General features: G+C 54.7%; 1 protein-coding gene across 2 annotated transcripts; it reads right to left on the bottom strand.

The window, feature by feature from the left end:
- Positions 1–27,732, bottom strand: MRC2 (mannose receptor C-type 2). Of its 2 annotated transcripts, XM_071450750.1 has the most exons (30): positions 27,380–27,732; positions 16,050–16,448; positions 15,602–15,775; positions 15,252–15,416; positions 14,966–15,079; positions 14,116–14,259; positions 13,420–13,608; positions 12,507–12,661; positions 12,126–12,233; positions 9,696–9,811; positions 9,418–9,566; positions 9,084–9,301; positions 8,721–8,863; positions 8,179–8,281; positions 7,952–8,090; positions 7,670–7,705; positions 7,016–7,176; positions 6,632–6,699; positions 6,272–6,372; positions 6,030–6,175; positions 5,517–5,631; positions 5,273–5,436; positions 4,950–5,058; positions 4,261–4,499; positions 4,005–4,173; positions 3,682–3,831; positions 3,286–3,405; positions 2,619–2,798; positions 2,183–2,209; positions 1–1,314 (listed from the first exon to the last, which is right to left on the bottom strand). In XM_071450750.1, the coding sequence occupies exons 1-30, from the start codon at positions 27,504–27,506 to the stop codon at positions 1,094–1,096; spliced, it is 4,449 nt and encodes a 1,482-aa protein (XP_071306851.1). In that variant the 5' UTR covers positions 27,507–27,732; the 3' UTR covers positions 1–1,093. The 2 variants fall into 2 exon arrangements, with proteins under 2 accessions (XP_071306851.1, XP_071306852.1); XM_071450751.1 differs by lacking the exons at positions 15,602–15,775; positions 16,050–16,448; positions 27,380–27,732 and having other exon boundaries at positions 14,116–14,287; positions 15,252–15,389.

The raw sequence follows: 27,732 nt of genomic DNA, 5'->3' as shown, positions 1-27,732 counted from the left end.
TCAGCTGTGTGAAAAAACGTATATATTCAGCACGCACTCAGTACAGTATAGCAACAAAAGCTACCATAATTTCCTTAGAAAACCAACAAACCACCAACTTCAAAACAACCACCAAAACTTCCCAAATCCTCCCCACCCTAGAGCACTGATCCTCAGCCTTCTGGGCCCAACAAGGCACCAGCGGCATGTGACCCCAGCCCCACACCATCCCTGCCTGACAAGGCACAGAGGGTGGTCCCAGATCTCTGGCAGCATCTCCTGCCTCAGCACCCAACTCCTCCTGTGGGGTCCGAGGTGCTGAGGGCGCTCCACCAGAGGGGCTGGGCCAGCATTTTGCTGGTGTGCTCTCCTGTGCAGTTATTTGGGGGACACACACATCAAAGAAAATGGGACAAGCTCTGGCTTACAGAACAGGAAAGCTGCACAGCGTCCCTGGGGCTGTACACAGCCCTAGGAATGTGCCACGGAGGAGAGGATTCCATCGCTGATCCTGTGGGGCTCCATGCTAGGATCACTGCAACAGTGTGCTTTCTGCTGGAGGCGGGGATGAGGCCGAAGAGAGGGAAGGAGCGGCATAGTGGTGGGGCTGGGAGCTGGCAGGGCCCTTGCCGCTGCACACAGAGGGGAGGTAGATTGGCTTTGGAGACCTCTTGCCTGGGAGGATGTCTTCGTGGACACCAGCTCGGTTCCTGGGGGAGGAGCCTGCTGCAGGGCCCTGAATCCCTGTGCTTGCCTTCTCCCAAAGCAAAGGTGTCTTGGAGCCTGTTCGTGCCGCTGGAAAGCTCTCAAACTTGTGCAGCAACTTCTCTCAAAACTTTTTAGCTCTGAAACTGCCACCACAGCTGCTGCAGGCAAAATCCCAGCAGCTGGGGACAAGCCCAGAGGTGACGGCAGTGACATGCCGGGCAGGAGGGACCCTGGCTCCCTCCTTTTGCCCACCTGGCTGGACCGCAACCCTGATCCCAGCCCCTTTCCCTGCCCTGCCACACCAGTCCTGCTGCCACCCCTGCCCCGTGCACCATGGGGATAGCATGCATGATGGTTTCCATCCTCCCCCCTCCCCAGATCCCCATCCCCAGCGTCCCCTCTGCCATTAGTCTTGCTGCTCGTTCATCTCCATGTCTGACACCAGGATGTTCTTCTCAGCAGATTCACTGGGGTTGGAGGTGGTGCGACTGTAGCGAGCACTCTCAAAGGCGCCCCGCTCTGCGCTCTGTCGGCGCTTGTACAGGAAGACAACGACCCCCAGCACGGTGCACAGTGCCAGTGTCGACAGCACAACCACTGCGATGGCTGTTGTGTTCTCTGGCAGAGCTGCAGGGAGGAAAAGGCTGTTGAGAGGCAGACAGATGGCTCCTGTTCTCTGCTCAGCCTGCAGGAGAAGCTGAGGGTGGTGGGGCTCCAGCTAGACCCGTGTTTCTGGGCAGGGTGATTTAATCATAGAATGCCCCGAGTTGGAATGAACCCACAAAGGTCACCAAGTCCAACTCCTGGACCTGCACAGGACACCCCAAGAATCCCACCCTGTGCCTGAGAGTGCTGACCAAACACTTCCTGAGCTCTGGCAGTCTTGGGGCTGACCACTGCCCTGGAGAGCCTTTTTCCCCTGTGGCGGATCAGAGCAGGACAGGACTGGAATGAGATTAGCTCAGTTGGTTAAGCATGATGCTAATAACACCAAGGTTGTGGATTTGATTTCCGTATGGGTTACTTAAAGAACTGGACTCAATGATCCTTGATCCTGGTGGGTTCTTTCCAGCTCAGCATATTCTGTGACTCTGACAATCTGCTTTGGTGTTTTGTGGACATCTTGCTACTGGGCAGACCTCCTGGGGCTGGGCAGACTCCCTGGGTCTTTTGTGGTGTGTATGAACATTTAGCAGCTGCCTGGGATGGATCTTTGGGATCCTACCAGCAAACATGCTGGCCATCTCCCTGACTGACCAGGCAGTGTGGGCACTAGAAGGAGAGTCTGGCAAGCAGCTGGGCAGACACACACCTTCATGAAATGATGGCTCCTGCTGCTGAGGAGTCCTAAGTCAAGGCCAAAGTCACTTGGGAATGGAATTCCCCACCCATAAACCCCATTCCTTTCATCATTTACATAAGTCAGGCTGTGGCACAGGCTCCCAGTTCTGGTTTCCAGTCCCAGTACTATGCCCAGGCTGATGGTGCTACTCACCTGCTCTGGAAAAGCTGCTCTCCTCCACTGCAATGGCAACATAGACAGGTGAGTGCATAGCCACGACACCCTCCCATCTTCCCACAACCAGCAACTCTGGACCCACACTCTGCACTGCTCCCAGTGCTGCACCACACAGGCAACAGGTGATGAATAGCTGGGGTGGTCCTCTGGCTCTGCTCTACCACTGTCCCACCAGCCTCATCCTGTCTCAAGGAACTGACGCAGCCAATGAGACACATTGGGCACAGCCCATCACTGAGCCCAATGGAGACCTGTAAACCCCAACACCAACCCATACAAGGCCCTGCACTGGAATTACTGAAAACATGTGGTTGGTGCTGCCACTGTGACAGTTCTGCCATGCACGACCCTGCCCAGACCCCAGCTCACCCTACATCAGCCCAGAAGCCTCAAGCAGCAGAGGGGGCCCTACCTCGGGGGATCTTGCAAATGACCCCCATGGTTACGTTTGTGCAGGAGCCTAGACGCCACACGCCGTTGCTGCTCTGGATCCAGTAGCAGCTGTTCTGGCTAAGCATGCTGGGCCCCGTGTCATGCTGGCCCCAGTTGGAGTAGTTCACGGCACTGTTGTCATGCCAAACCAAGGTGCCACCTGGAAAATGGGAAAATTAGGCTTAAGGAAGCTGAAGAGGACACCCCACTTTTGCTCCAGTTCAGAAAGTACAAGGAAGTGTGACAGGGCTCTGGGAAGCCTGGTCTAGCGGAAGGTGGCCCTGTCCATGGCAGGGGGTGAGACTGGATTGGCCTTAAGGTATCTTCCAACCCAAACCATCCCATGATTCTGTGATTCTATGGTGGGGCGGTGCGATGAGGAGGACCAGGGGCTACAGCACACCTTCCTGAATCTGCAGGCTCCAGTGCCTTGAAGAAGGCTTTGGATTTCCTATCCCACCGAGCCAGAGGAGGGCACACGCAGTATGTCCAGCACAGCCTGAGACACTAGTGCACCTGGTCACACTATGGTATGAGCCCTCCTCAGTGGTGCCACCACCAAAGGCTTCCTCTGCTCACCACAGACTTGGTGGGAGTTCATGGAGGTGCCTGAGTGAGTATCTCAAACCTCATTCCTTCCTTTGTACCTTTGGGGTTGAAGGTCATGCCCAGCCAGGCCCCCTTGGAAAGGCCCTCATACGCCTGGAGATGCTCCCACACAAAGACATTCTCCATTTCATCCTGGATGGACAACACTGTGCCGCCAACTGCAGAAGGAAGACTGTCATGGAGGAGCCCAGAACTGAGAGGACTGAGTTAGGGAGCAGCAGTGCCCAACAGGACAAAGTTCAGGACCCACCCATGAACCACATGACGACTGGGGAACCCTAACATGGAACAGCAAGGAGACAATGGCTGACCAAGGCTGGACAGGGGCACAGGGACAAGGGGGCTCTGCTGCACCCACAAACATCCTGGGGATCCCACTCTTTTCCACTTACAAGGATGCATCACCCTCCTTTACCACCCCAGCTCCCTCATACCTTTCTGGCACCTCTTCATGGCATCCTTCTGCCCAAGAGTGATCTCCATGTGGAAGGTGTAGCAGTGGTCCCGGAAGGGGATCCAGGACGAGTCCTCCAGTGATTTGGGACAGCTGCCACTGTAGGTCCACTTGTGCATGCGAGGGTGACCTGGGAAGCACATGGTACATTAAAGGTGTGGTGGGGCACAGGATCTTGGGGTCCCAGAGCACACTGGGGCACCCAGACCCACAAGGACATGCTCCAGAAGGTCTCTGGTGGGATGCCATCTCCAACCCTTGGTCACACCCCACCCAGACTACCCCAGGCCCCCTGGCCAGCACCTGTTTGGAACTGACAGATGCCCCCCTGCAGCCTGGTGTCACAGCCAGCTGTGCGCCAGCTCCCGTCCGTGTCCATGTAGGAGCAGCCAGTGATCTGTTGGGGCTCCCCATCCTGCCAGTTAGTGTAGATGAGATTCTCCTCCGTCAGCCACGAGTAGCTCCGGCCTCCCTGGAACATCACAGGGAGGAGGTGCCTGGGAGGCTGCTGTGATCCCTCCGGGGACCCGTGCCCCAGGTGCCTGCCCCCTTCCCTCACCTCATCATTGGCTAACCCAATCCAGAGCGGAGCCTGCAGGCTGCTGACGGCCTGTGTGAGGAAGGCCTGGCTGTAGGGGTTGGAGATGGTGGCCAGGGTGGCATTGAGGGTCTCGCAGAGCAGCAGCGCCTCGTGCCACCTGAGGGGTTTCTGCAGGATGCGGTAAGTGCTGTTGTGGTAAAAGAGGGTGCCAGTAGGAGAAGGGGGGAATGGTGCCTGCACAGGGCTCAGGGCCGGGTCTGGAGGAGAAAAGAGACATGGTCAGAGGGCACGGAGGATGTTCCTGCATCCCAGGTGGGTCACCCTTTTGTCCATCCCTACCCAGGTCAGTGTGTCCCTGGCAGTACTGTGCTGGTTGCACCTGGTGACATCCTGGTGCAACTGGGAAGGACAGAGGGACATCCTCAGGAATGACAAGCAGTGACACCCTAGCACCATCCCCACCTAGGAGCTGTCCACCAGGATGCACGACTCTGTGGGGACACACTGAGCCAGGTTGGTGTGCACAGGTTTGGGGCTGTCCCACAAAAGGCTGGGATCAGGGACCCACTCGCCTAAGTTAAGTCCGTCTCCTCAAGCTAAACCCATTGCCCCAGGTTCCCCAGTCCCATCACAGCATGGGGCACCAGGGTGGTAGTGACAGATCCTCAGCCAAGAGAGCTGGGGCTGTCCCCTCATCCCCCTCCTACCTATGCTCCGCTGGCAGACATAGCCATGTTTCTCCTCCAGGCAGCTCCGGTCATCCCAGCGTCCCGTGAAGAGGGGGGGTGAGCCATGCCACACCACAACGCAGTTGGTCTGCACAGCCAAACCACAAGGTCAGCACTGCTCTTAGCACTGTTGTCCTACACAGCAGAGATTCCCATGCCAGAAACCCCCACCCTGAAGGGCTGCATCCTGCACTGGCCTTGGAGAGCCACCCCAGCCCACGAAATCTTTCCTTTTCCAAGGCTGGGCCTGGCACTGTGGGACCTTCCTGAGGGAAGGGGGTGCTATGGGGAATCTCCCTCACCAGCTTGTCATTGGGGCTGGAGGAGCTGCAGCCTGAGGGCTCTCCGGGTGCCCAGCTCACGTGCCGCAGCGGTTCCCCCTCCACCCACTGGAACTCCCCCTGGGTATCGTGCAGGCCAATCCAGAGGTCCAAGGAGATGTTGGGCAGCATGGATGTGATGAAGGCTGCAAATGACAGGTGAGATGCTGAGGACCACCCCTGGCAGACAGAACCCTGGTGGGGTGGTGGGGCAGAGGAGACCTACCCTGCTCCAGGGGGCTGGCAATGGTGGCCAGGATGGCGCCCTGGTTCTCACACAACTGCTTCGCCTCTGGCCACTTCACTATCTCGCCTTTGTTGTGGCCATTGAAGCTGAAACACTGCAGACGCAGGGGCACAGGATGGGCCAGGAAGTGCAGCTGACCCCAACCCTGAGCCTTGCACTGTCCCTACTCTGCCCCATTCTGCCACAATGGTCCTTCTCCCCTTCACAAGCTCATGCGGGCCACCCCCCAACCCCTCTGGCCCTTTCACATCTCTCCTGGCAAACCTGTGCGCACACCTCACCTTCACCATCCCACAGCATGTCTCCCAGCATCCCTGTAAATGCACCCCCCAGCACTCCCCACAAAACATGTGCAGGCATCTCCATCCTGCCATTTTGCAGCCACCCCCTCTGTGGCTCCGCAGGGCTGGTGGAAGACTAGGAAATAGCCATCACCTCTCCATCCTGCCATCCCCTCTCCCATCCTGCTGTCCCCTCTCCCTCCAGTGGTACCTTGCTGAGGAAGGGCAGCCAGCCTTGGGGACAGCCCCCACTTGTGGCAGCAGGTACCGGAAAGAGGGAAGGCTTCACAGATGTCCCGTTGCTTCGCTTGCAGATGTAAGGAAGCGCTGTCATGCACTTCTGGTCCCCCCAGTCCTCTGTGGGAAGGGACAGGCTGGGCATGATGCCCCTCTGCACCGGTACCAGTGCCCCAGCCACTCAGAGCCCCATGTGGAGCCCTGCCCTGCCCTCACCTCGGCTGGCTGTCATGTACACACACTTCCTGTCCTTGCTGATGGGCCGAGGCTTGCCTGGTGCCCAAGAGACAAAGTTGAGGGGGGACCCATCAGACCACCTGGAACAGCATCAGGAGGATGAGCAGTGACTTGGTGAATGGGACAACTTGAATGCCCTAACTGGGAGCGTTTTCCACCACTACCCTCTTGGGTGAGGAATCTCCAGCCCAGCACCCCAGGATGAGACCCCTGAGATGCAGCTGCTGAGTCACAGCACTCTGAGATGTGGGGACAGTAGTGTGCAGGGACATAGTGGTATGGGGATGTCATGGGCACTGTAGGGTAGGGACGTCCAGGGATACAGTGGCTGTGACTTACTTGAACCTCCCGTCGTTCTCGTAGGTGTGCAGCCCAATCCACCAGTGCTGCTCCTGGCCCCTGGAGAACTGCACGCCCAGAGAGGACATATCAGTGCCCTTCAGGGACTGGAGAGTCTCTGGGGGCAACTGAGGCTGCCATGGGGATCAGACACCCTTCCCCAGCTTGCAAAAGCAAGGCAAAAAACATCACTTTGCTAAGCCCCAAACCCACCCCCAGGCATCAGGACCAGCCACCACATAAATCCATCATGACCCCAGCAAAGCCTAGCACCCCCAAATATGGTCCCTCCAGAAAAGGGTGAAAGAAGGCAAGGAAGAGCACCCACAAGGTAGCAGAGCCCATGGCCACTGGTGCCCTGGGATGTTCCTGTCCCCTTGGTACCTTCTTCAGGTTCTGGCCTAGGAAGTGCAGCTCGGCCTTGCTGTGCACTGATGTCAGCTCAGCCTGGAACCAGCTGCAGATGCGCTTTGCCTGCAGCCATGTTGAGTGGTGTTCAAAGAACTTGTATTCGGCCTCCTGGTACTTCACCCACTCTTTGCTGCCTGCAGGCACAGACCAGATCTCACACTGAAGCTGACACCCCTGCCATGGTCACCCTGACAGGACACCCACATCCCTACTGGGCTGCTTTGCTTTTGTCCCTCTCCTGCAACGGAGCTGCAGTGGGATGCCTGGGTTCCCCTCCCTCCCACAACCCTGCCCAGGATCCATCCTCCTCTTAATAACACTGCATCAGACACCCATTGAAGACATCAGGTGGTCTATGCATGACCCGAAGTTGAGCCAGGAGAGGTTGAGGTTGGATATTAGGAAAAGGTTCTTCCCTCAGTGGGTGGTCAGGCACTGAACAGGCTCCCCAGGGCAGTAACTATGGCTCCAAGGCTGCCAGAGCTCAAGGAGCATTTGGACAACACTCTCAAGCACAGGGTGGGATTGCTGGGGTGCAGGGCCAGGAGCTGGACTCAATGGTCCTTGTGGGTCCTTTCCAACTCAAAATATTCTGTGAACTGTGTCAAAAGGCTGTGGCTAACACACCTTGGGTTGTGATCTCTGGCTCCTTCACATCGGCACCTGGAGAAAGGGCAAGAGAAGGTGTCAGTGGGGTGCAGGCTGGGATGCTCCCATGGATGCTTCTCTGCAAACCATCCATGGGCTACAACGGCAGGATGCCCCTCCTGAATTCCCCCAGAAGTGACAGTACCTCTCCCAGTCCCTGAATTAGGAATCACCCACCCTCCTCCCAAGGATTCCACCCTAAAGCCCATGCTCCTCCAGGTCAGTCACAGCTGATGGTTTTGGGGACCCCTTTGCCAGTACCTTTAGGCAGTTTGCAGATCCAGTCCAGCTGGGCTTCACACTGCATCGGCATCCACTGCAGGGAGGCCAGATCCAGCACTGTGCAGCTCCGGATGTCATCGTCATCATAGTTGCTGCGGTCAAAGTTGTGGTAGAAAAACTGGGGGTTGAGAGAGATGGGCAGTGTTGGTCCTTTCCACCAGCACCAGATTCGTCCCTCCCACAACTCAAATGCCTCCTGGACTCACCCCCAGCCCGTCGCTCCACCTCCAGCTCTGGTCCCCAGCAGGGTCCCGCCGGTTCAGGCCAATCCAGAACCAGTGCTGCTCATGGAGCTCCGGTTCTGACTCCCTATGGGGACCCAGGGAGACATGTGAGTACACAGCCCCCTTCAAACCAGAGGGGTTTATACTTATATGCAAATATATATTTATAATCAAGGCTTTTTCTGTTTGTTTTCAAAGCCTGCCATCCCCACATACCTGAAGATAGGAACTGGGATAACAGGCATGCCATCTCAGGACTGGAGCTGCTTTAAACCCAAGCTCCATCCCCAAATTACACTGAACTTCTTGCACATCTCCCACATTAGCCACACCAACTGATGCACCTTCTGTACACCGGTCTGTGCTCAGAGAGATCCATCCATCCATCCATCCATCCATCCATCCATCCATCCATCCATCCATCCTTCCTTCCACTCACATGTGCTAGACCACCAGGAGGGCTGTGGGCTTGTGGCAAGCACACACCAGCAGTGGGACACACACTGATGCCCCCAGCCTCTCACCCAAAAATCTTGTTGAGGGTGTTGGCAACAAAATGCTCCTCCTCATAGCTGCCTAGGCTGAGCAGCTGGGCTCCCAGCTCCCGGCAGAATTCCTGTGCAGCGATCCACGTCTTCTTCTCTTGCAGCTTTTCAAAGCTGAATACCTGGGAAAGAAAAAACCCACAGCATGGGGGGCTCAACAGCAGAACAGGAGCAGAGCCCTGTTCCAACCTGCAGGCAGCCATGTCCCAGGACACAGTGGTGCCATCCAGCCCCAGCCAGGGTTGTGGAGTGCCTCTTGCAAGCACCAAAATGTGCCCCTTCACTCCCCTGCACTGGGGAGGCATGTGCATCCCCACACCAACCTGTCCAACCCCCCTTCACCTTGTAGCAGTGACGAAGCTTGGGGTCGGAGCTCCATCCTGGGGGGCAGGTGGCAGTGAGGCTGGGCGTGGGGAAAGGACTGGGCAGTTCAGGATTGACTGGGGTGCCCAAGTTCTGTCGACAGATGTACTTGGCCTTGAAGGTGCTGCAGTTCTTCACCTCCCACAGCCCCATGGAGCTGCCAGTGGCCAGGGCCACGCATCCACCCTTGTTGTAACCTGGAGTGCTCACGAGAGCAGGGGAGATGCCAGCCTTAGAGTTGGACTGTTCTGGGGGGCAGTGCCAGCCCTGCCCTCCAAGAAGGGGGAGTCCTCATCCCACCCCCATCCCTTACCGGGCTGGTTGCGGTTCCAGTGAGTGTATGTCACCTCATCACCGCTCAGCCAGTGGAATGCACCTGTCTCATTGATGTCCTGCAGAGCTGTCCAAAAATACTCCCCATCCCAGCCATAGATGAGACTGCTCACATATGCCTGCTCGAACCTGAAGGAACAGTGAGAGTGGGATCGTCCACTGAGACACTGAGCTGTCCATGATGCTCCAGCCCTTGGAAGTCACTTCCTTGCAGGGCTTGTTTTGGGGCAAACCCACCACCACTGGCATGGCACTGACCTGTTGGTGATGGTAACCAGCGTGGAGCTGTAGTCAGAGCACGTCTTACGGGCGTCACTGTAGGGGACACGGTCCTCACCCAGCCAGAAGCAGGATGGGCTGTGCCACTTCCAGCCCTGGGGACAGGTGACAGGGAGCATCCACCACTGCCCACCTGGACCTCCCCAGAAGGATGGGAGCAATCCCAGGGCACGAGAGCAACATCCCAAGTTCCCCACCACCGCCTCTGCCTTCTCCTGGGAGGTCTCCTGCCCCCAGCTGCCCCAGCTTGATCCCACTCAGCTTTGAGCTTCAACAAGCCCCTGGCCCCAGAGGACATGGCTACAAGGGAAAACAAACACCCAGGCAGCTTCAAAGCTGGGGAAACAGCTCTCCCTGCCAGTGTCAAGCCCCGGCCAGGGAGCAGGCAGGGGAACATAATCCTCCTCTTTACACTGCAGGACTGAGTCCAAAGCGAGTACCACCGCAGTCAGCTTTAATCCCCCGCCTTGTTGATGTTGGAGTCTCTCCGGGGTTGGAGACACAATAGTGTCTGTTTTCTGCCAGAGCAGGGTGGCCCTGGGGGTGGCAGCGGTGGTGGCAGAGTCGGGAGGGACATGGGGACTCATCTGCAAGAGGGGACACACACCCTTCACAAGGGTGAAGTGGCTCAGCCAAGGAGCCAAGTGGCTCCAGGCTCACGGACCCCCTGGAAGGGGGAAGCCTCACTAGGGTTCTACTCCTGGGTCCCCTGGGCATTGGAAGGACAGTGGGGGCACATGCCATATGCAGTGTCATCAGCACAGTGGGGAAGGAAGCAGGAGAGCAGCTTTGGGAAATGAAAACAACCACAAATCCCAGTTTTTCCTCCAAGTTCCTGCTCCTACAGCCTTTCTCCGAAGCTAGCAAATCCAGGTACAGACTCATAAGCTGGGTCCCTCTGGAACAGCATGGATGCAACTGAGCAACGAAGAAAGGAGGCCTGTCCTGGGACAATGCAATGTCCCCAGATGGGTCCCCAACCAGCACCAGCCTCAGCACCCCTAATACCCCAAGGGTGCACTCCCAGATACAGCACCACAAGTCCCTGTGATCTAAAAGAGGACCAGGACAGGATCCCCAACCTCAAGTGCTGCCTCCAGCTTCCAACTCCAGTGTGCCCCCACATCCCTCCTGATCTGCCTTTACCATTGCCCAAACCTCTATACTTCATTGCTTCCTTTTTAAGGCTGTTCCTGAAATAAAGGAGATTTTTTAAGGGGGAAAAAGCACCAAGGCCACCATGAAAAACCAGCGCAGTGGCTGGAGTGGATAGAACAGAATGCCTGAGCAAGATGTGCCTCCTCTCCACCAGCTTCTGCCTCTGGGTGGCAAAAGTCCTCATTGAGGATGAGTAAGTAGAGGAAGGATAGTTCTTGGTTCATTTCTCCCTTGCATTGGTTCATTTATCCCTCACAGCTCGTTTCCCAGCGCATCTCTGCTGGGCACCCAAGGCTAAGCTAAGACTGAGGCTGGAGAGCCAGGAGGGAGTTAAATCTCAACAGGGAGGCCTCAGGACCACTTTGGGGACACACAGATACATGGTAGCAGAACTCTGCAACTGAGTGTCTCATCCCCAGTACCTGTGGACAGCCACGGAGGCTCTTCCAGCTATGTCTGGCTGCCCTCAAATCTGGCTCTGCATGGCAGCTCTTCTGGCTGCTGTGCTCCCCCAAGCTCTGGCATAGCCAAGCAGCTGCTTGAAATGGGGCAAGGACATGGGAGGAGCCCAGCAGCACCTCTGGGAGCTGGCCTGGAGTGGCTGCTTGCTAGCCAGGGCGCAAGCATGCTGGCCAGCTCTGAAAGGCTGGGAGAGGTTCAAGAGCCACGCTGCTGCCAGACTCAGTGCTTGGAGGCTTTGAAGAGAACTACAAAAACCACTTCCCAGCAAGCGTGGGAACAGGCCGGCTTCAGCCCTGTGCGACGGCTGGGGAAACCGAGGCAGGGCACAGGCTGAGTGAGAATCTGCTGGTTTAGTGTCCCCAAAATGCCCATGCCCTGCCCGGAGGAGGCAACCTGCCATCTCGTCAAGGCATAGGGCTGGCAGCCACCTCCATCCTGCCAGGCTCCCACGTGCTCCTGTGTTTTAGCACAAAAAGAGGGAAGGGGAGATAAAATGAACATCCCTGCTGGCAGCCAAGGCTGCCTGATGGGGAAGAGTCTTGGACAATGTGCCCAGACGCATGTGTTTTGAGTCCCAATTTCTTCCCATGGACTCCTCTACCATGGCAGCAAGGGGCTCAGCAGCCCCAGAGTGCTCCAGCTCAGCAGCACTCAGGCACAGACCAGCTGCTCTGGGTGCTGCTCATCAGGGCTCCCCAAAATGGTTTTAGGGAAAGGTTCCTTGAAGCCTCAAGCACCATGCAGAACCATGGAGCAGCCAGAACTACTGCTGCCCCATGTGCCCCTTACCTTTCGGCACCCGTGGTCATCCTCCTCCTTCTCCTGGCTCACCTGACCAGGCTTTTTGCAGATGGAGGGCAGGGTCTGGTTACAGGGGCTGTCATTCCACCTCCCTTCCTGCAGGATGGTAAAAAAAGTGGCAATGAGCCCATCTGACAGCCTGGGGAATGTCCCAGTCCCTTCATCCCTACATTCGGTCCAAAGACTTTACTTCCCTACACCAAATCCCCAACGATGATGAGATAGGTTCCTCCCATCCCAATGGCTCAGATGAGCTAGTCTGAACCCAGCTGGAGACACTCCCTGAGGAATGCCTTCCTCAGCAATGAGGATGCTGCAGTGCTCCCTGCAGAGGTGCAGGATAACTCCCCATCCCCTCCAGGTTCTCACCGGTCCCCAGATGGTAACACAGTCCTCCAGGCTGTCACGGAAGTTGTTAGGCTCAAAGGGGTGCCAGTACGTGAACCTCACAGGTGTCCCATCTGACCACTCAAAGTTCATTTGCAGCTTGAGGTCATTTAGGCCAATCCAGAGCTCCTCCACATCTGCCAGGACAGGAAGGGAGGGAGTAAAGTTCTCTCCTCCTGGCTGACCCTGTGCAGAACCCCCCATGACCTCAGCCCTCATGATGGAACTGGTCTCTGCACCAGCACCTGCCAAAACCCACTCAGGGCTCAGCTCTGAACTCCTTGTGCCAGTGGACAGGAGACGGCAGGACAGGGCAGGGCAGCTCCTGCCTGCAAGGATGGACCCCTGGAGTAGGAAATTACAAGGATATGGACCCCCAGAGTGGGAAACACAGGGACATTTCCCTGCAGCTTTCAGAGTGGGGCTAGCAGTATGGGAGTACAAGTTCAGGACTGCAAGCTCAGGTCCAGTGAACTACTGGTTTTCAACCATTCCTTTCCAGCACATCCCAGTCTGCTCCCAGCCTAGGGGCAGCAGTATTTCCTCTCCTTCCTCCACTCTCCTATACCTCCTTGCTGGCCTCCTCCAGCAAGTCCAGCAGGATTTTTTTTCCCATCTTTTCCTACATTAACTAGCTGGGACTAGCACTATTCCCAGCTGCAGCTGGGTAGTTTTGACTTAGCACTGCCTGCTCTGGGAACAGCTTTCACATTTGCTGGATGGAGGATGCACACAGATTATAGTCTCCTCCAGGGAACACAGCACCTCCCAGCCTGGGACCTCTGCTCCCTGCACAAGCACAAAGTCAACTCTGCAGCCTCCAGCACATCCAGGTACTTTTCCATGGACCCCATAAGCCAGGAAAGGGTCTGCTGGCACAGAAAGCTCCTCTTACCTTGCTTGATCTCCTTGGTGACAAATTCCAGCTCAGAGAGCGTGTGGATGCTGACCAAATCACCCCCGCTCCTCAGGCAGGTCTTCTTCGCCTCCTGCCAGCTCTTCTTCTCTCCTACCAGCCGGTAGCAGTTGGACTGGAAGGGCTGCCAGCTGGGCTCACAGTCCACCTTCACCTCTGACCACGAGTCTGGCAGGACACAAAGCAGCCTGAGGGTTCCTGCCCAGCTATCCAGCCCTCTCCTTGGCAGGGAAAGGACCGCAGTCCTACAGGTGCTCAGCAGGCGAAGCCAAAGCCGCAGTGGGAAAGCCACGGCCAAAATATAAATGCACGGCAGTGCAAGGTGTGGGAATGGTCTCTTCAGAGCTCCAGGGACGACAAAAAATCCCTTCTGGCTGCAGAAGAATGAGGACAGAGCAGAGAGCATCCCCTCCCCTGGGGACCACGGGGACAAGCTGCTCTCCACCCCTCCCTTACCACCCAACCTGGAATGGCATAAAGCACTTGGAAATGTTCCTTGGGGATGACTTTTCCTAAATCTAGGGAGCTCAAGCCCTGCTCTGCACACCTAAGACACCAGCAAGCTGAGGATACCGGGGGCACCTATATGGGCAGCATCCCCTGACCAGGCTGGAGTGGGAGCACCAGATGAGTTATAGAGCTGCCCATTCCCAATGCTGGTCATCCCCTGCTCACCCGCCAGGAAGGGGTCAGCCGTGGCGTTGGGCTTCTTCTTGCAGACGTAGGGGAGGGCGATGCCACAGTCACGGTTCTGCCATCCCCCGGATGACTCGGTGCGAATCACCCCGCAGTTCTCCTCACTGGGGTTGTCGGGCTGGTCTGGAGAATGGGATAAGGAGGGGACAGGCTACTGGGGATAAGGAGGAGTCAGGACAGAGCCATCAATGCAGCTCTCCCGGCTTCAACACCATTAAAACCCCTTTTATTTTGTTATTTTGCATGACAAAGACATGACCCCTGGATTATTTATAGTACCCAGGATTATTTATAGTGCCTCAATGCACAAGAACCCAAAGGGTCACTGTTTTACCTGGAAATGTCAATAGCAGTCAAGGGGTCAAAATACCAGACCTGAACTTCTCCCACCTGTCCTCAAACCTACTCCAAGAGTATCACTGTTTTCCCCCAAATGCCTTTCGGTGATGGCATCAGGCATGATCAATGGGCCCTCTTCCCTCTGAGTACCCCAGGGTTAGGGATGGGTGTCTGCAGCTGGGAACCATTCCTCAGCCACACTCCAGCACTAAGCAGGGATGCAGCAACCCGCCAAACAAGGAATGACAATCCATGTTATCCACAGGGTCAACGAGTGTTTGCAGAGGGCCAATTCCCCCTTAGCATCCTGTGTCCCTGCTCCAGCTCCACAGATGTCCCAGGCTGTTACACAGGCCCCTGGGGCTCTGTCCCCATGCAGCAAGGGGATACCCTGCAGCAGCCTGGGCCACCTCCCTTGCCATGGAGCCACCTCTGGTGATCACTGGGTGTTCCTCAAGCCCCATCACCACCACAACCTCCCCTGTCTCACCATTCTCCCAGTTGAGGTACTTGAGGGGTGAGTTGTCTGACCACTGCCAGCCTCCATTGATGTCCAGGTCATTCAGGCCAATCCAGAGCGTGGAGCTGTACCCAGTCAACAGACCTGGAGCCAACACAGCCAGCGGGGCAGAATCAGTCCCCCAGCCCAGCTCAGTCCCCAGTTTGTCACCCCTCCAAACCTGGGGCAAGCAGAGCAAACTGGCTGTGGCAATGCCCACATTGCCATCAGCTCTGCTCCAGATGAGGAGTACACAGATAGGCTGCCAGAATCTCACCATTGATGTAGGTCTGCTCATGGATCTCTGTGATGCTCAGCAGGTTGGCCCCTTGCTGCTCACAGCTATTCCAGGCTTCCTGCCATGACAGGGTCGACTGGAAGTTGAACTGGTAGCAGCTGTTTGTGAGGTGGTCCTTGTCCCAAAAGGTCTCACAGTCATTGCCTGTGGGGATGAGCAGGTGAGCACCCAACACAGACACAAGAAAACCCCCAATAACCCAATAAACCCCAACAACATGCTGCTCTGGCACTGCAGACTGCTCGCAGGGGGAGATGAGAAGCCTGGAAGTCCCTAATAGAGGACTTGGGGTTTTTGCTCTTTTCCATGGGATGTGTCCCCCTACTTACTCTTTATGGGGCAGAAGCCCCACCGCTCATCCTTGCCATAGTCCTGGGTGGTGGCACACCAGAGGTGCCCATCCTCCCGTCCTGTGCTGGTGCACTCGTGAAACCACTGGTTGTCGTACTTGAAGGGGATGGTGCAGGGCTTCCCATGGGAGTTGCCCTGGATGGTGTAAATTTCTGAGGGAAAAGAGGAGGCCTTGCTTGAGGATGTGTCTATGGGGGCTGGAGAGAGTTTGGGGTGAGGGCTGCAGGTTGGCCCAGTGTGGGGGGCTATGCGGTGCCCGGAGGCTTCCCACTCCCCATCGCCCTGATCCTGCCTGGTTCTGCAGCCCCAACAAGCTGGGACTGCATTTCCCAGGCAGGACCTAGCTGCTGCAGCACCACAGCCTCAGCTCACATTTTGGGGTTGGTTTGAGTTACAGGAAAATACTAATGCCCAAGGAGGCGTTACCAGAGTAGGACATGGAGCACAGATCTTCCTCGGTGCCGTACGTTCTCCACTGTGAACCATGCACCTGGTCCCCCCTGTCCAGGGAGGAATTGCCCAGACGGGCACCTAGATGCTGCGAGAGCTGCTCCCCGAGCCCACGGCAGCTCCAGCGCATGTTGACTGACTCGCGGTCGCACTCATAGGTGGCCAAGAGGTGCAGCCCTGCTGTGGCATTGGTCCCATGCCATGATACTCCCAGGCACTGCATAGCCCCCACATTGAAGAGGCGATTTCGGGAGACCCATTTCCACTGCTGGGCTGGGGAACTGGCGTTGCAGCCCTTGGCCAGTCGCACCAGCGAGTCCTTGGTCTCCAGGCAGCCCTGCGTGCCCGTGTTGTAGATGAGAAAGACTTTGGAGTCTGGGGAGAGAACAAATGGAAAGGGTGAAAGCATCGCTGGGTGAGATTCAGTATGTGCCACGCATGGCCCTGACTCTTGACAGGATATTCTGGCTCTGTGCAAAGCAAGTTTTGGCATGCATCCCTGGGCACAGCACCTGGGATGCTGGGGACCACCACTTCCCTTCAGCACTGACTCAGGGTTTGCCCCAGTGCCTATTCCCGCTGGTGGGCTCTGGGCAGAGTGACACAGGTGGGTGTCTGTATCCACTGTGGCATCACCAAGGCTGGCTCTTGGGCATCGGACCCAGCACAAAGTGCTCACCCACTCTAACTGCATCGTTAGAGCTGTTCAAAACTGACCTCCCATGGGCAGCAGTTGGCTGCAGCATTCCCAGGCATTGCCATGATGCCAGTGATGAGAAGCCAATGGCTTCAGCACCAGCCATCTTCTCCAGGCAGAGAAAAACAGAGCAGGGAAATAGCACATCCATCACTGCTATGTGTGTGGGGACCTGCTAAAAACTATGGAGCAAACAGGAACTGCTGGGGAAGGTCTCCCATCCTGTGAAGGAAAATGCCTGCACAGCCTGTCCCAGCAAATACAAAATGTCATGTCAGGACCCTTTGGAATCCCAGCCCACGCATTGGGAGGAGGAAGCCAAGTGAGGGGAATTGCTGCCAGCAAACAGAGGTGCAGCCGATGAGGGAAGACAGGCCAAGATCAACCCTAACTCCACACACATCCCACAGTCCTGCCTGCTGCCACGGGCCAACCATGATTCCTCAAAAAAATTCCCTGACCCCCACCATGTGACTTTATCCCAAAACCTGCATAAAACAGTAAATCCCAGACATTATGCTGGGACATGCTGCTCCAGCTGATGTATCAAGTTTAAAAGACACTTTATTTCTTCAAATGAATGTTTCTAAGCTAAAAAGCCACCTCAGGGTTTGTCACTGTCTCTTCTTATCTCAACACCCCAGCAAGAATCTTCCTAAAGCACCACATCAACACCACCACTTTTGTTGTTCTTTGTTATAAAACATCAACTTTTTTTCCACCACAAACATTCACCAGAAGTCCAAGTGAACTCACGGGCCCCACTATATTTAGCTTTGGTTTGCTTTGGTTTTTTGCCACTGTATGAATTTTTTGGGCTGAAAAGGTTTTCATTTCCTATATCCCCACAACCTCACCCTGCCCCAGCTCGGTTGTTACAGACAGCTCCTGCACATTCAAGCAACAAACACATTGGTTCACAGAACTTTTCCGCCCTGTGTATGAAAGGAAAAAAGAAGCGGAGGAAGACAGACATTTCCATTTCTTCTGGGAGTTCCAGCATCGACCCAGCTTTGTGTCCAAAATTATGTCAGAGGCCCCTTCCCCAGCCCAGATGACATTTTTTTGATTATGTCAAATGAACAAAAGTGAAGCTTGTTTGCAGGGCTTTATTTAATTTTAAATATTTATTTAGTATTTAATTAATTTAATAAAATTAAATTTTATTTAATTAATTTATTTATTTCATGTTAATGAAACATTTCATTTCACTGAAAATATTTCTAAAATCATGGCAAGTGAGAAAATAAGCAAAAATCTAGACAGGGCTGATTCTGGCTGGTTGAAGCTCAGGCTCCTTAAGCTGGTGCTGGTGTTTCTCCAGCTGGAACTGGCCTGGTCCTGACTTGGACAGTGGGAGACCAACTCATCTCCCACCAAACACCTTCTCCCCATGCCAGCACCACCCAGGCCACACCTAGCCCATTGCTTTCCCCTTCCCACCTACAGTGAGTGCAGTGAAGCCCCTCCAGCACCAGGGCTATGGGGGTCTATAAGCAGGTTTGGGTGATGTAGCATCAGTGCTGTGACCCACTGGAGAAGGATGAGGCCTCCCTGGGGCCTGATACCACAGTGGCTCCTCTGCAAGGAGCCAAACACAGCGCTTTGCTCCTTAGAACAGAAAAGCTGCTCTACTATCAGCATCACCACAGAGAGCATCAGCAACAGGACACCTGTGAGCCCTGTCTTGCAAGAAAAAATTAATATCAGGTTGGAAAAGCACTAGAGCAGCTCAGAAATCGGTGTCAGGGCGCTCAGTGCCACACTGGGGCTGGCAGCACCATGCAAGGGCCACACTCACCAGTGGTCTTGCAGTGGCACTGCATTCAAGGAAGACATCCAGACTGGAGGGGGCAGGCCTGGGGCCAGAGAAGCACAAAATACCATTTTACTCTAAAAAGAGAAGAGCTGGAAGTAGGAAATTATAGGCTACGGGATGTGGGCAGCCCTTGCATTCTGCAAGCAGCTCGGCCCATTGGCTCAAAGAAGGCAGGAGAGGCCACGCAGTGTGTCCCCAGTGTCAGCTGGGCCATGGAGGAATGGGAAAGCTCCAGCACCAGCTCAGCCCTGGCATCCCCCTCAGCTCTTCCAGCAAAACTGCTTGCTGTGCACTGCTGGGGAGGAGCTGGGGGGGATGACCCGCATTGGCTCAACACCAGGCAGCAAAGCTGTGTTTCATCAAAAACACACCTTTCTTTCCCTAATATCTATGGAATTTGGAATTGACTGGGTCCATCGTGTCCATGACATTGGCAGTGGTGCTTGGATAAGCTCCTGGGCACTGAAAGGAGCATTCAGCATTCCTGAGCCCAGGATACATGTTTAGTTGGGTGGGAGGAGGCAAGTTTGGATCAATGAATCCCTTTCCCCAAGCTGGTATTCTGCAGAGCAAACCCAATCCTTGCAGGAGGTGTCTCCAGAGGAGCATCCCAAGGAGACTGGGAATGTCCCTATGCCTTCCAGGACCTGCTGTCCTGCTCTACCATCAGTAGCCATGGCACAGCTATGGCTGACTCCTTTCAGAGATGTTCCTCAGGTTTTGGTACCATCTGTGGACCTGAAATCACACAGGCAGAACTTTCCAAACGCCCCCCAGTTATGCAAACCAAATCACATCAACACCTACAGATCCTTCCCAAAGAGGGGCTTCCTCTGGCACAGGACAAAGAGCACTGGAAAACACAATCCTGCTGGATGATCTGCCTGAAATCACCAAAATTAAACCAGGGCTGGTATTGGCACACTCCATCCCTCCCTCCTGCATCCTCCCTCTTTTGAGCAGGGCCAGCTTGGAGCAGCTCTAACCCATCACATTCTGGTCCTCCTCCTCTGTGGAGGACTTGTGAAAGCAAAGCAAAATCCCACACACTTCCATCAAGGATGGTGTCTTGCTCCAGCCAGGCAGCCACTGGGATGCTGCCTTCAGCCTACTGGTGGGATCACAGAAAGCAGCTGGTGCTACAAGGCAGTGTGATGGTGGGGACAGGGGAAACCGGGACTGAAAGCAGGACACTGGCTCTGCCAGCAGAAACACTCTCCTCACCCACGTGGGAAATACTGGGTGCTCATGCCTGAGCACCACAGGAGAAACTGGCCTTGGCACTGGTGGCTGAACACTGCAGGGATGGAGAAGCTGCCATCTTTTGAGGCAGCTCTCAAGGGAGCTTTTACACCCTGTGCTGGCTCCAAGTTCTTTTTCTCACTCAAAAAAAGCAAGTTCTTGGCCAGCAGGAAGCCTGAACTGAAGGAACTCAGCTCAACCCTTTCCACAACAGCTTTACCATCCTCAAGCAAATATGGAAAACTGCACAAACTTTCAGCTGTTTTGGGGACTGTGGGCAGCACTGGATGAGAGAGGCCACAAGGACAGTGGACAGAGAAAGCCCTGCAGCACAGCATGGATGGGCATCCTTGGCATCACCCAGCCCCAAGCACATTCCAGCTCAGCCACCCACAACACCCAGAGCATCCCTGCTCCATTGCATTTGTTACCCTCCTATCACCAGCAGGGAGCAAATTCAAAAAAGGACCCCAGCCCCAGTTATCCTGGACTGGAGCAGCTCCAGGGCTCTGGCTTCAGTTACAACTGAAAGCAAATGCTGTCCCCAACATGTCAGTGCTGCGAGGCTCTGATACCACATCCCTGACAGCCCCTGCCACCTCTCTGGCTCCTCTGTGAGGGTGATCATGGCACCGTGTGATGCCAGAGCCCCTTGCAAACCTCTGGAACTCAGCCCTGCCCTGCAGCTGCCCTGGGAAAGGTGCTCCCTGCCCTTGTTCTCACTCAAGGTTCCCCTTTATGTGGGATGTCCCAAAAAATACAGCTCCAAGTTGCTTGTGCAGGAGTCTGAACACCTCCAGAGCCACAGGGACGGATCCCTCTCGGAGATTCCTGTGCTGCAGACACACACTGGATATGATTTGCTCCAAACCAGCCGGTAAAGGCAGCAAAGCCTTGAAGACCACAAGGTGCCCTAGCCATGCCAGCAAACAGGGCTCCACTGGCACTCTGAGACTCATGAGCTCCCTCAGGGGCTGCAGCCCTCTGTGCTTACTAACACCTTCATTTGGATTTGTGAGCCCAGGAAAAGGTTTTACCTGTAACGTCCTGCAGCAAGAAACCCACCCTTCACTTGCAAGGTGAAGAAAGGAATCCCCCTTTCAGCCTGAACCTCCTCATGTAATGTTTCTCACCTGCCAGCAAATAGGGCATAGCAGCCCCAAGCCACCTACTCCAAACCACCATCTTTTCAGCCCATTTTTGCAGCCCAAGGGTGAACAGTGGCTCTGAAACCCACACGGCCCTGATGAGTGGAAAACTGTGGGATCTGGGAACTCATTCACAATAAACATGGTGGGGATGCACCAAGTATGGGGGAAAGATCAGCAGCAGAGAAGAAAAATTCCCCTGGCATTAAAAAAAAACAGAGAAAAATATGACCAAAAAATGCAGTCAGGCTGGAAGAGCTGGGGATGTTCAGCCTGGAGAAGTTTCCGGGGAGACCTTAGAGCTCCTTCCAGTGCCTAAAGGGGCTCCAGGAGAGCTGGACAGGGACTTTGGACAAGGGCCTGGAGTGACAGGACAGTGGCTTTAAGCTGGAGGAGGGCAGGGTTAGATGGGAAGAAATTCTTCCCTGTGAGGGTGGAGTGGCCCTGGCACAGGTTGCCCAGAGAATCTGTGACTGTCCCACCCCTGGGAATGTCCAAGCCTGGTTGGATGGGGCTTGAAGCAGTCCACACTAGTGGAAGTTGCCCCTGGGTCTTTAAGGACCCTTTCAACCCAAGCCATTTTGAGACTCCATAAAGAAACAAAAATCATTGCTCATGGAACACCGGAGAGTTTCACCTGACAGAGCATCAGCTGGGCCTAGCTTGCACAGCCCTGAGGAAGAGAAGGAACTGCTGGAATGGGGAGACACCAGCCCAACAATTCACCTTCCAGTGACATTTGGGAGGGCAGGACCCCAGGACTCCCCCTGATCATGCCCAGACAGTTCTGCTGAGGGATACACCAGGGTCACAGAAAAGTCCCAACTCCATCTTGAATTTCATATTACTGGACAAATTATTCCTCTGGAGGAAAATCCTCTTGCTGGAGAGAAGTTGCCAGCAAAGTCCAGCTCCAGCAGTCAGCCCAGGCATGGCTGATGCTTACAGTCTTGGTGTGGAGAAGAGCAAAAAGCATAGCCACTGCCATGAAGAGCACCAATTTTTGGCCACAGGAAAGAAGCCTGTGCATCCTTCTATGATCTGGGAATGGGAAACAGTGATAAAAGCATCAGCTGTGCCCATGGGAGCTCCCAACAGCAGAGCTTGAGCATCCCTGCTGCCAGTGATAACGGGACACGAGAGCATTCCCAGCCTGCAGGAGGGACAACATGGCTCTACCTCACCCCCAGCTGCCTCTGACATCAGTAACTCCATGCAACTCCTTAGAGAGGAACTTCAGACCAAAAAAAAAAAAACCAAAAAAAAAAAACAACCCACCAAAAAACAAACCAAAAAAAAAAAAAAAAAAAAAAAAAAAAAAAAAACGGGAAGGAAATGCCGTTCTGGCAGGCCCAGGACACATCTGGCTCAAGAAAGTCACCAGTCCTGTCTGCTCCTGAGTTGAGAGGGGACACAACCCCCACCCCTGACACTCCTAAATTAGAGGTTTACAGCAAATGAGCAATGATGCCCAACATCCCACAGCATCACTCAGCACAGCACAACCCTGAGGCTAGGCTGGGGCCAGACTTGCCAGAAGCAGCTCTGGGTGCTCCAAGCCAAGCTCCAGAATAAAAGAGGGTGGTTGTTGTTCTGTTTTAATAACAGACCTCAGGGAGTTAAGGACCTCTTGCTACAAAGAAGAAAGTGAAGCTTCTGATAGTCTGGCTATGGAGGGTATGGAGAGGCTGGATGTGCACTTGGAGCTGAGAAACTCCTCTTGGCTGGCCCAGCAGACAGAGAGAAACTGTTGTTTATATGGTAGGAGCTGTATGTGATGAGCTCCTTACTTGGCTACCTACCACCCTGCTCACTCCTGCTGTCTCATAAAGGCCCCATACTTCATTTCAGCCTCTCTGCACACATTAAGAAGCCCATTCTCCCAACATCCTGCCTGGGTCACAGATGAATGAATGCATTCCAGAAGGGATGCCTGTCCCTTGGCAGCCCAAGGGACTCACCACAGCAGTGGCCACAAGGGAGACAAGAGCCCCAGAATCTGCCCTCCAGTACCCAGTAAAGGACAGAAGGATGGAAATTTTCTCCAATTTCTCCCTAGACCTGGCCCAGGCTCCAGCCCTGCAGCAGCTGCATTCACCCAGAGGTTCTGACTCCCAAGGAATGCAGGGACATGAAGGCAGCACTATCCTTCGAATGGGCTCCAGCCAGGATGGAGGAGTGCAATGGATTCCACCAAGAACATAGTGGGAGAGGCAAAGGCTCTCTCCCAGGATACAGTGGTCACTCACTCCTGAGAACTGCTCTAGCCCCAGATCCTCTGACTGTCCCCATTCCTTCAACCGCCAGCACCCCAGAGCCCCAGGACAGCAAAATGGTGAGTGGTGTGATGTGACATGCAGGACAGCCCTGACATGTCCTCATAGACAGGGTGCTTCCAGCACAGTTGGCAGAGGACTTATCAAATATTTCAAAACTACGAAAGAAACTCCCCCCAAAATGATGAAAGATCCATAGATTTCTTCTCTATTGTTTTTCCAGTACCACTCCTAATGTTACTTCCCTGAGCAGTGGTATCACTGTCTCTGGACAGGGGCACCCCTATTCACCAAACCTAAGAACATTCACACTACCAGGGGCAGTCTCTGGTGTCCCACATACATATATATTTTTTAATTAAAATTATATTTACCATGAAACTTCCCACCAGCTGCCCTTTATCTGCCTCATGCCCAGCACTTCCAGACCTGGCATTACTGGGGTAATGGGGCCTTTACTACAGATCCCCAAGCTGCCATGTTGGGATTCAGACAGAGGAATGGGAAAAGCTCAATCTGTCCATTCCACCTATGCACCATCCTGCAAACAAGGCTGTTTTACATGGAAAATCCCATATGCGTCCCTATTGCGACATCACCAAGTGCAGCGGAGAAGTGGAGGAAGACAGACTTCCCCTTTTCTTCTGGGAGTTCCAGCATCGACCCAGCTTTGTGTCCAAAATTATGTTAGAGGCCCCTTCCCCAGCAGTATAATTTCCCCATGGAAATTATACTGGAAAATACTCTGTGCCCCCTGAAACCACCAAACCTTTGCTCCCAGACTAAAGAGTGCTCCCAAGAATTTGCAAATCAATCCACTAATCATCTTCTAGCCCTTAAGAAATTACAGATGGGCTCTTTAACAAGAAGAGCATCTGTGTGGGTCTCTTTTGGGCTGCAAGCAATCTTAGGAATGAGAAAAATGTTGATGCTCTGCGAGCTGTGCACAGTTCAGATTAATTAAAATCCTACTCCTCACTGCACGTGAAGAAACAAATTTTACAAATTGCTTAAACAACCAATCAGGAAATGCTGGCTTAGGCTGGGTTGGAGTGGGTGGGAGGGCAGCTACCACTCCCCCTCCCACTCAAGATCCAGCCACATTCATGGAGCTGAGCAGAGCATGATGATCAAGTGTGCAACACTGGGACCTCTGGCAGAGCTGGACCAAAGCCTTCCCTTCCCTGCTCCAAGCACCCACCGAGTCAATGGGACCAGAGCCTCTTGTGATGGATTTATCATCTGGAAAAAATTATTTAGTACAGAGGGATGATAACACCCTCAGCACACATTTGTTTTGCTTTTGGGGCAAAATGTTTCCTTGGAAAACACTTACGGAAGTAATACTTAAAGAGAGTGCCTCTGCCTGGAGGGAAAGGTGCAAAATCCAGCCAGAGAGAAAACGAAACCAGAGAGAAAAATCTGCAACGTGGCTTTAACCATCACCAAGACCTCAATGCCTGAAAATGCCTTTGCACACACTGTCAAGGAGCACCTCCCCATGGGAAACCACCTGGGGTCCCCATACCAGCTGGGTGGCTTTAGGGGAACAGGACAGTTTTGCAGTTGAACAGTTTTGCACAGAAGGTTAAATTAAATCTCTTTTCACTCTTGTCATCCCCATCCCCAAGCCTGCTGCCACGTCCCAGTGCTGCTGTGGCTGCAAATGGTGGGGAGGTGAGTTCTCCACTGTCCCTTGTGCCCTGCCAGGTTCCAGCTCTGACCCCTTTTCCTGCTCCCAAACAGTCTGAAGAAGATCGAGATATAATTTCTTGGGACTGCATTTGCCATGCAACAAGCTATTTCCATTATGAAAGGGGAAAATGGGGGGGAAATTCACGTAAAGGCTGCTCTGTTTGCTCTACAGGCTGTAAATTCTTTCCAGGTCCCTTTTGCATTCTCTCTTACCCCACAGCTGACATGGCAGGACCTACACTGAGCACTGGATAGGTGAGAAGTCGATCCAGCACCAAGTCCTGGCATTGAGATAAGGACCTTGTCCTGCCTGCAGCCATGGCAGGATGGCAGCTGCTGCCTCAGTTTCCCTGAGAAGGTATGCGGGTGCCCACACAACACTGCACAGATGGGTGAACTGAAGGAGATATTCCAGCAAGGAGCCCCAAACCTCCAGCCAAGAGCTCTGCTCCACCTTTCTGGCTATCCTGGAGGTGAGGGTTTGGCACAAACCTCTCAAAGAAGTAAGAGCTCCCCAGGGGAATCAATGCTTGTCTGCTGGGCTGGCCCCCACTGAAAGCGTCTTTGTGAACAAGGAACTCTTGGGACTATTCCATCCTGATCCCAAACTCCCAGTAAGGATCCTCTCTGAGCTGCAATCCAGGCTGGTGCTGGGGGATCCTGGATGTGGCACCTCCATTGGTGCCATCCTCTGCCCCCTTCATCCATCAGGTCTGAAAGAGGACTGATCCAGGGCAGGAGCAGCTGAAAGTGGGGATGGGGAGGAGAAAGAGCTGAGGGTGCTCAGCACCAGCAAGGCATGAGTGACACGGCCCTGCGGGCTGGCGGCCGCTGAAAGCCGCCTTGTTCCTCGCCCAGGCCCAGCATGGGGTCGGCTGCCACCGCTCCCGCCCCACGGCCGGGATAGAGATGCCTCTGTCCTCAGAATTGCCAGACTTGGATCCCACTGACATTTTTTGGGATGAAACAGCCAGAATCAGCCTGTAAAGGCAGCAGAACCTTGCTGAAATGAAATAACTCCCTAAAAGCCCACAGAAGGAGGAATTCACAGCCCTCAAGTAAATTATGGGGAGGTCTAACAGGAATTCAGCTGTGAGAAGTCCAGCTGAGATGTCTACAAACAGCAGCAAACCCTGACCACTCTTCCAAGTGCCCCAGGGTACAGGGGTCTCCTTTCCCATTGCTTCCTACTTTCTCCATCTCCCAGCCAAGCAGTTTCTCCTCTGATGCCAGAACCGACCCCTTGCTTGGCATGGGATTGCTGCCCACTGTCATCAAGTCCATGTTTGCCCCTTGAGTGAGGCATCTCAGCCCCAGGCACTGTGAAACTGAGGGGAGAGGGGAAAGCCCTGGAGGGGCAAGGGGATATGGGAGAGGGGATCAGTGTGTTCCTATGCTGCCGCTTCCAAATCTGCTTTGGATTTGCTAAATGTGCTCTGACAAAATAGGCCAAGGGATTACAGCTATTTTTGGGCAAAAGTAGCCAATTTTGCTCTTTTCAAATCTTAAAATTTTCTGAATAGAGCCAAAATAATTCAAGGAAGTCCCAAAAGCAGTTCTTTAGTTCTAGGCTAGACTGTCTTGGGATGAAAAGGGTCTCCAACGGCAATTTCAGGGGCCATGAAGAGGAGCCTCCAGTGTCTGGCTCATGTGCCTTCAGAAGGTTAAAAAAAGATAAAATACAACCCGTTGAATTTACTGTGAAGACTTACTAGAAGAAAAAAAAAAGTTTGCAAATACACACTTGGACCCCGATCCGATCAAAAAAAGATTTTATGAAAATCTTTTTCATAAGATTAACACGTCGGGAAAGGGGAGTGGGTCAGGATGGGAGAGGGCGGCAAGCTCCAACAAACGCCTTCGGCCCCTTCCCGACCTCCCGCTCCGCGAACTGCCCTCCCCGGAGACACAAAGGGCCGGCGAGGGGCTGCGGAGCGGAGCGGGCCGGCGGCCGCCCTAGGCCCAGGAGCCCCCCTGGCCCCCCTCGCGGCCGCGGAAGCGTTTCCGCCGGCCTCGGCCGGCGCTGCGTGGCTGCTCGGCGCGGGGAGTTAAACTCAAGAGTGATAAAAGGGAGTGAAAACGCGGCGGAATGGGAAGAAAACAGGGTGCGACCAAACTGCAGAAAACAAAACGCGGCGGAAGGCACTACGACCGGAGAGGGATGGAGTAAAACAAACCGTAGTAAAAGCAAATAAAACATTCCGCGAGGAAATAAGCCACAGCGATGTGATCCGCGTTAGAGCGAGGCGGCCCCCCCCGCCCTGCGCGCCGCCGCCGGGGTCCCGCCACCCCCTCCCCGGGGGAGCCCGGCCGGGGGGGGCGTCCCCCAGCCCTGGTCTGGCTCCTCGACGTGGTTTGGCTCCTCGCCCCCCCTTTTCCCCCCGATAATAAAACTCGGGAAAGTGGAGGGAGGGAGAGCGCGGTCCCACCTGGGTGCGCAGCGCCGAGCACCAGAAGGAGCCCGACGAGGCAGCAGAGGAGGCAGCAGAGGGGGCCGCGGAGGGGGGGGCACAGCGGGGAGCAGACGGGCCGCGGTCCCGCTGAGCCGCGCCCCATCCCCGGCGCTGCCCGCTCCGCTCCGCTCGGGCCCCTCCTGCCGCTCCTGCCGAGCCGGGAACGCGGACGGGGAGAGGGGTGAGGGGAGGGGGAGAAGGAGGAGGAGGAGGAGGAGGAGGAGAGACGCGAGCGGGAAAGGGAGGGAAGGGGGGGGGGGGGGGGGAATGTTACAAAATAAAATAAGAAAAAAAAACTGAAGCGTGCTCGCCGGGCTCAGACACTGCGT

Source organism: Agelaius tricolor, unplaced genomic scaffold (assembly GCF_023055355.1).
Source record: "Agelaius tricolor isolate 1412-34295 unplaced genomic scaffold, bAgeTri1.0.p SCAF_31, whole genome shotgun sequence".
NCBI classification, from domain to species: Eukaryota; Metazoa; Chordata; class Aves; order Passeriformes; family Icteridae; genus Agelaius; species Agelaius tricolor.
The sequence above is the reverse complement of the archived record's forward strand: the minus strand, read 5'-3'. Positions and strand labels throughout refer to the sequence as shown.

Bases quoted from the DNA above. Each gene is read 5' to 3' on its own strand.
- MRC2 (XM_071450750.1), bottom strand. From the start codon at position 27,506: ATGGGGCGCGGCTCAGCGGGACCGCGGCCCGTCTGCTCCCCGCTGTGC. The intron at 14,260-14,965 runs GTGAGACAGGGG...CCCATTCTCCAG, and splicing joins GTACCTCAACTGGGAGAATG to ACCAGCCCGACAACCCCAGT. The intron at 2,210-2,618 runs GTAGGGCCCCCT...TTGCCATTGCAG, and splicing joins CATTTGCAAGATCCCCCGAG to TGGAGGAGAGCAGCTTTTCC.